At 37.2% G+C, this 7548-nt stretch overlaps 1 protein-coding gene across 1 annotated transcript; it reads left to right on the top strand.

Annotated features, from left to right (window-relative positions):
• Positions 1 to 381: 381 nt before the first annotated feature.
• LOC134542015 (loricrin-like) lies at positions 382 to 6684 on the top strand. Its single transcript, XM_063385810.1, has 2 exons — positions 382 to 487; positions 3524 to 6684. Exons 1-2 carry the CDS (start codon positions 476 to 478, stop codon positions 5252 to 5254), a joined length of 1743 nt encoding a protein of 580 aa, XP_063241880.1. The 5' UTR covers positions 382 to 475; the 3' UTR covers positions 5255 to 6684.
• Positions 6685 to 7548: the final 864 nt, after the last annotated feature.

The following is a 7548-nucleotide window of genomic DNA, read 5'->3' as shown; positions in this document are numbered from 1 at the left end:
GTTTAGTGCCCTGCCCTCTTCCCTAAATGAGACTCCCGGGGATCAACTCCCTTCTGTGCTCTCTCGTTACGTCAACCTGCGGCTCCATCAAAGCGGGGCATCGGAGCAGTGTAATGCGGCGCGCGTGCGGACCGCAGATAATCGTACTCTTACTCACGATAGCTGCATATCGGAAACGTCCAAGCACTACGGAGCTGTTAATTTACTCCAAGTCAACCGCATAGTCATGTGAGGTGTTCCCCTCAAACTTCGCGTCACGGAAAAGAATGGTAACGTAGCCGGCTATCGAAACTGATTAGCTCTTCGCCAAAAAAAAAATATTCCGAGCCAAGATACGCGTGGGCCCATGTCTTCGACACATTGGGAGCAACCCTGTCGTGGTGGTATATAACCCCCAGTGGTTCCTGACGAAGAAGCACACTCGACAGAGCCTCCCACCACAACACCCGCTACAGGCTCACGAGACATACGCACTATGTCGACCAAGGTAAGTGATGCATTTGGTTACAATGTATTAATTGGACTCTGGGGTTGCTATTTTCTTTTCGGTTCATGTAGTTCTGACAAAAATGCAGTAAAAAGATGAACTAGATAAAAATAACGATCAGAAAACCTCAAATAATGAAAAGTAAGATGATTCTTAGACTTTTAACATTTTTGTCAATTAATTGTCTCTCTGCTCAGAGCACGAACACGTAATTGAGCATTTTAATGCAGTTTTTTTACTGTGATGTAAAGAAAATTTCAAAGGATCTGACTAAACCAAACTTTTTTTTTTTTGGAAAAGGAATAACATGAGTTACTAGGAGTTACCAAATGACCATTGATTAAATGTACGCTAATTATTCAAATAGTTCTCTTAGATTAGTAACGTCTTAACTAATTTAAATTTTTTGACAATTCTAAAAGTTCAAATCTTTACACAATTCTGATTGCCTATAACTCAGCGTAGAGTTTAATTCTGCAGGTAGATTATCTCTGTGAAATTCGAATCTCAAACTGACATAATGTATTACTAATTCTGGCTGTCGGTAAACGTATATAGCTAATAAATTAAAGCAAAATGATAACCTAAGAATAATAAACTGAAAATTTAAATGCTTGAACCATTTTGTAATTTTTTTTAAAACCCACGACACTAGAGCTTTGAAACCGTACAAACAAAACAATCTGTACTTCCAAAAAGATTTCTTTGGTAACCTGTTGCCAAGAAATAGTTTGTACTACTACAAGAAATATATTGTGAATTGGTACAGCACTTTTCTATGATAATTTTTGTATATGTGCAACACATATATTTGGAAAAATACTGAAATTTTCCTGTCCCGCTTACGAGAATTGGCAAATAATTAAAAATTTTAATTGATGTTTTATGTAAGCAAACCTCGGTAAGTATAATCGAATATTCAACAATTGTTTTTATTTTGTTATTAAATTACGCACTAATAACTGTTAAGCCATTCAGGGAACTGTTCACAAATACCTTTAACTAAGTAGGTACTGGGACAACTTAGCATACATGCCCGAGCAAGAATTCGAACCTAGTGTTACTACGAACATGTTTTGTAGTGTTGAAGTTGCTTTCATGTAAATGTACAAATATCTGTAATGTTACATTATTTACTCAGTTGTTTACAAAAAAAACACTATATAGGAAGCTGGCGTTTTGTAAGCACATAACCTGCGATGAAATCAAAGTGTGGTAACCGAGAATTTAGGAATATGACCAACGCATCCGTCTTCACACTCCCCATCCGCGTTGCAGTAGGACCAATTGTAAAACTTAATGTAAAGAATTGCAAAGATTATCGTGTAAAGTCGTGATATAGCTTAAAGTAAGTATTCGTCCCCAAACATCGCGTGTGAAGAAACTGAGATGTTGAAGCCCCTCAGAACATATCACTATATTTCTCTCGTTAGTGACGGGCATATAAAGAAAACATTTAGCCACTTAATAAAGAATATAATTCAAAATTAATGCCACTCCTGATTTAGATGTATTGAATGGTCCAAAAATTAAAATTACGTCACAAATTACAAAACAATAATGGTCAAAAACAGGTAAGCGTTTTTTGATTTTTAATGGTAAAGTAAATGGAAGGTTATGCTTTAGAGGCTTAGTGAACTAGCCGTAGTCTTCTCGTCGTGCAAAGGGAAACTATGACATTTGACCATGAAATTAGATGATGAAGAAATAATGAGAAGGGTGTAATGCAAGGCGCGTGGGTACTTTCAAGAATCTTTACCGGATGTTTCATGTGTAAAAATTATTCTGAAAACACGCATTTCAGCAATTTTCACACTTCAGAAAAATAATGTTTAAGAACAAAATACGGAAACATAGCTATCCTTCTGCCCTCTGCGCATTTTTAAATACTTTTCACAAGCAGACCCCACTCTAATATTTAGAGCCGTTTTCAAATTTTGTGGTTTCTTCTGAAGATCTGCACACCGAATGTGTACCCAGGGAGATTGTATTCTTAACATGTGTCATCGAGACATCTCTCTTACAATTTTCTAACGGCCAATATTAAAATAGGAAGGCCACGTGCGAGAACATATGAAAAGGTAAATTTTCGTTGCATTAATATAAACGCACAGTCAGGGGCGTAACAACTAAATTTCCAAAGGGGGGGAAATATACCTTTTTATAAAGAATCATCAACCCCCCCCCCCACCTAATTGTAGCGGGGTGTCCGGGGGTCGACCCCCGGGAAAATTTGCATTTCAAAGTGGAAAATGGTGCTAATTATGCAGTTTTATTTTCTAAAAGTTGATTACACAGCACTTTCTTTGCCCCCATTTGCCACCACTTAAAGGTTTCAGAGGGGGGGGGGAAATACCCTTGCCCCCCCCCCCTTGTTGTTGCGTCCCTGCGCACAGTGAATATAAAGTTCAGAAATCAGTTACATTTCAAATATTTTATAAAGGCTAAGCATTTCTTTGAACCAGTTTTTCCTCTACGACGGCAATATGACTTAAGATTTAAATAAGATTTAATGCGCTGTCCATGCAAGGGTTTCATTGAAAGAAGCTAATGTGTGAGAGTAACAGTTCGAGAGTAACAGGTCGGGAAGAGAACACTAATACTTCCGCTGGAAAAATAACATCCATTCATCTGTAATATAAAAATATCGGAGAGTCACAGAAATTTATGAGGAAAAGTAATACAGAAAGTCAAATGTATCCGTGAATATTATTACAATCTGATTTAAATAACTAGATATATAAAAAAGTAATATACATCTTAATCATTACATACATTATTATCATATGGTACTAATTTCTGCTTTTTTAAATACAAAATATGCATTCAAACATCCGGTTTATGGTTTCCAAGATCAACACACAAAACTAAATTGGCTTGACGTGATACAGATATCTGAAATATAATACAAAAAATTATACATTTTCTCAGGTCAATGGATGTTGTAAACAGGTCAATGGATGTTGTAAAATACAGCAGATAATTCATATGGTACAAGCAGGATTAAAACTAAGACATAATTTTTGTGTGTTGCAGGTAGTCGTCATAGCCATCGTAGTGATTTTGGCGAACAAGTCTTACGGGGACGTCACTAACACTGCTGAAACATGTGACTGTAAAAGTAACTCCAGAGTACACAACTATGGTCATGGTATGAAAATCAGTAGCTCTGAAGGACATGGAGCCCATAGTTCAGGTGGCAACGGAGAACAGAGTGCAGGCTACGGAGGACAGAGTGCTGGCTATGGAGGACAGAGTGCTGGCTATGGAGCACAAAGCATGGGAAAAGGAGGTTGCAGCACTGGGCACGGCGGACAGAGCTCTGGCCATGGAGGTCAGAGTACTGGCCATGGAGGACAGAGTAATGGCTTCGGAGGACAGAGTTCTGGTTATGGAGGAAAAAGCACCGGAAAAGGAGGTTACAGCACTGGCCACGGAGGACTGAGTTCTGGTCATGGAGGAAAGAGCTCTGGCTACGGAGGTCAGAGCTCTGGCCATGGAGGTCAGAGTACTGGCCATGGAGGACAGAGTACTGGCTACGGAGGACATAGTTCTGGCTATGGAGGAAAAAGCACCGGAAAAGGAGGTTACAGCACTGGCCACGGCGGACAGAGTTCTGGCCATGGAGGTCAGAGTACTGGCCACGGAGGACAGAGTACTGGCTACGGAGGACAGAGTTCTGGCTATGGAGGAAAAAGCACCGGAAAAGGAGGTTGCAGCACTGGCCACGGCGGTCAGAGTTCTGGCCATGGAGGTCAGAGTACTGGCCACGGAGGACAGAGTACTGGCTACGGAGGACAGAGTTCTGGCTATGGAGGAAAAAGCACCGGAAAAGGAGGTTACAGCACTGGCCACGGCGGACAGAGTTCTGGTCATGGAGGTCAGAGTACTGGCCATGGAGGACAGAGTACTGGCTACGGAGGACAGAGTACTGGCTATGGAGGAAAAAGCACCGGAAAAGGAGGTTGCAGCATTGGCCACGGCGGACAGAGTTCTGGCCATGGAGGTCAGAGTACTGGCCACGGAGGACAGAGTACTGGCTACGGAGGACAGAGTTCTGGCTATGGAGGAAAAAGTATCGGAAAAGGAGGTTCCAGCATTGGCCACGGTGGACAGAGTACCGGTCATGGAGGACTGAGTACTGGCCACGGAGGACAGAGTACTGGCTACGGAGGACAGAGTTCTGGCTATGGAGGAAAAAGCATCGGAAAAGGAGGTTCCAGCATTGGCCACGGTGGACAGAGTTCTGGCCATGGAGGTCAGAGTACTGGCCATGGAGGGCAGAGTATTGGCCACGGAGGGCAGAGTATTGGACTTGGAGGACATAGTATTGGCTACGGAGGACACAGTATTGGCCTTGCAGGAGAGAGTACTGGCTATGGAGGACAAAGCATTGGAATAGGAGGTTGCAGCATTTCCCACGCAGGAAAAAGCAGTTCTCACGTAGGAAAAAGTTATGGAATAGCAGGTCACAGCTTTCCTTACGGAGGACAAATATTCGGTCATGGTGGCCTCAGTTATGGTCTTGGAGGAAATATTTATGCTCTTGGGAGTCACATCTTAAACAGCCATGGTTTAGCCCTAACAGGCACCAGCAAAGGCTCCCATGGTCATCATTTTGACGACGACGACCACGATGATGATGATGACGACGATGATGACGTCGACGACGATGATGACGACGATGATGACGACGATGATGACGACGACGATGATGATGATGGGGACGACGATGACGATCATGACACTGATGAAGATAAGGACTAGTGTAAAATGAATGGCAATGATTTTTATTTTTTAATTTTTTACACTTACAGTTCCCGGAAGACTGGACTGGTATTGCTTTGAAATAGCTTCTTTTATGTTTGTTCTCTATATATAAACATGTTTATTAAAGACATAGAGACTGTTGCATACAGACTCATGCATATGTCATACAGCCTTCATTTGAATTGGTAGCAATTGCTCCGAATCAGTGAAATTAGACTGAGAATTAGTTGAAAAAGCTCCTTTTCGAATAACTAGACTTTTAGAGTTGGTTCTGTTATTAAATTTTATTTTTTCATCGGTTTTTACACTAATTCTTCAGTGAGTTCCTTACTAATTTTCACAGTGAAGTACATTAATTTACAAGTCAGTAAGCTTATGTTAGCAAATTTTCAGTTAATTTTCACAGATTTAAATTAAAAATTTAGATTTAGAATGTACTATCTGACAGCTGTGCATGCGCAACAGATTTTTAAATACTTTATGTATGTTTCAGTACTGGTTTACATTTATTAATTTATTTAGGACAAGAAACCTTAAATTTTTGAAAGCTTATTATTATTTTTGGGTGTCTAAATACGTTTGTTGATTTAATTCTATTGTTATTTTGCATGATATTACATATTGTTTAAACTACCACAGTTTCAATCATATTATGAACGTGGACAAATTTATGTCAAGTAAAAAGAGTGAAGCCAATGTGTGTAGCTATTATTTATGTACTAGAATTAAAAATTTTAAGAACCAATACAAGTAGTAGTCATTATGTTGTATTGAATTACTATTTATGAATCAAACATTTCATGTAATTCTTACCTTATAATTATTCTTGTATCCGATGTAACACCAATACTAATCACCTCTATGTAACATATTGTTAGTATAAATAACCAAGAAGTAATTTTTTTCCAGCTTAATTATTTGACGACATAAATACATATAACTAATTTCTTCCTCGTTATAAAAATTCTTTAACCCTAACTTTTAATTATAGTTTATCTGCAGTTCATTTTAGAAACAATTTAAATAGCTTATTATGGTGTCTCTTAAATATATGTTGGTAAAAGTTTTAGCAAGTGTTTTTACTGGTATAAATAATATTATTTCTAACTATGTCCATCCTAAATAATCTCTTATGTGAAAGCTATTTAAATTATGAAATGTCTGTATTTCCGGCATGTGAATTAAATAATAAACACTGACAATGTAATATAAAATTAGACATATTAATAACTAGTCTAAAAATGTTACAGTTATTTAGTTGTTACTAAATTTTAAAATCACAGTGTTAGAAATACATTTGTATTATTTAGTTAAAAAGATGTATTATTTTAATAGAATAATGAGAGCTGTGCTTTGTGAATCTGTAAACATGTTCTCTATGAGTGGTTTTTTCTACTTTTGTAAGATAAACTGAAATAAATAAAATTTTAAAATAATTAATTTTTATTTTTGATACTTCAAACCGTACACGTTTATTCTGTGAAGAAAGTACATTAGTAGTTTTTATAGCGTGTATTTGTTTATTTAAATTTGCAATGAAAATTAGAAACTGAGTTATTTCTGTTAAAGGGGGGGGGGAGTTCGTGACATACTGATTTTCATTTTAAATCATGCAAACTTTGATAGTTGAACATTAACCAAAGTTCAAATGAACTTCATTGAAAATAATGATAATATTTTACGTTTAAATTAATTAACTATATAGAAAAATATAATTTTTGTATTTTTACAAGGGATTCCTTTGATAACCAGTTGCCAAGAAATAGTTTGTAATACTAAAAGAAAGAACTTTGAACAACAAATGCCTTTGGTTATTTTTGCATACATATATGAAAAACTAATTTCGAGATAATACTCAGAATTTCTTACATAAATTGGTGCAAAATTTCATATTTTAATTGATTTTTCATTTAAACTATAACTATGGAAAATATAATCCAATATTAAACAATTTTATTATTTTGTTGTGGCTTGCTCATAATATACGCAGTTAATACTGGAAAGGTATTTTGGCAATGGTTTAAAAATAACATTACCTATTGATGGCTTCTTCAAACTTTGTATAATGCTGTGTACTAATGGAAAGAACAATTGTTCTGCAATTCAAACACTTAATTGGGTATTAGCCTGACATGGAACTACAAGGAAAAAAAGATAGGAATTATTATTATATGGCATGTTGTGACGTAGTTGACGTTACTTTCTACCTCACCTTCACCATACCATAATGTCCCAAATATAGCGGAAATTGTGCTTGACCATAACTGATGATGGTTAATAAGTACGAAAAA

This window comes from Bacillus rossius (genome assembly GCF_032445375.1).
Source record: "Bacillus rossius redtenbacheri isolate Brsri chromosome 4 unlocalized genomic scaffold, Brsri_v3 Brsri_v3_scf4_2, whole genome shotgun sequence".
Lineage (NCBI taxonomy): Eukaryota > Metazoa > Arthropoda > Insecta > Phasmatodea > Bacillidae > Bacillus > Bacillus rossius.
Note: the sequence above shows the minus strand (reverse complement) of the source record. Positions and strands in the feature narration are given on the sequence as shown.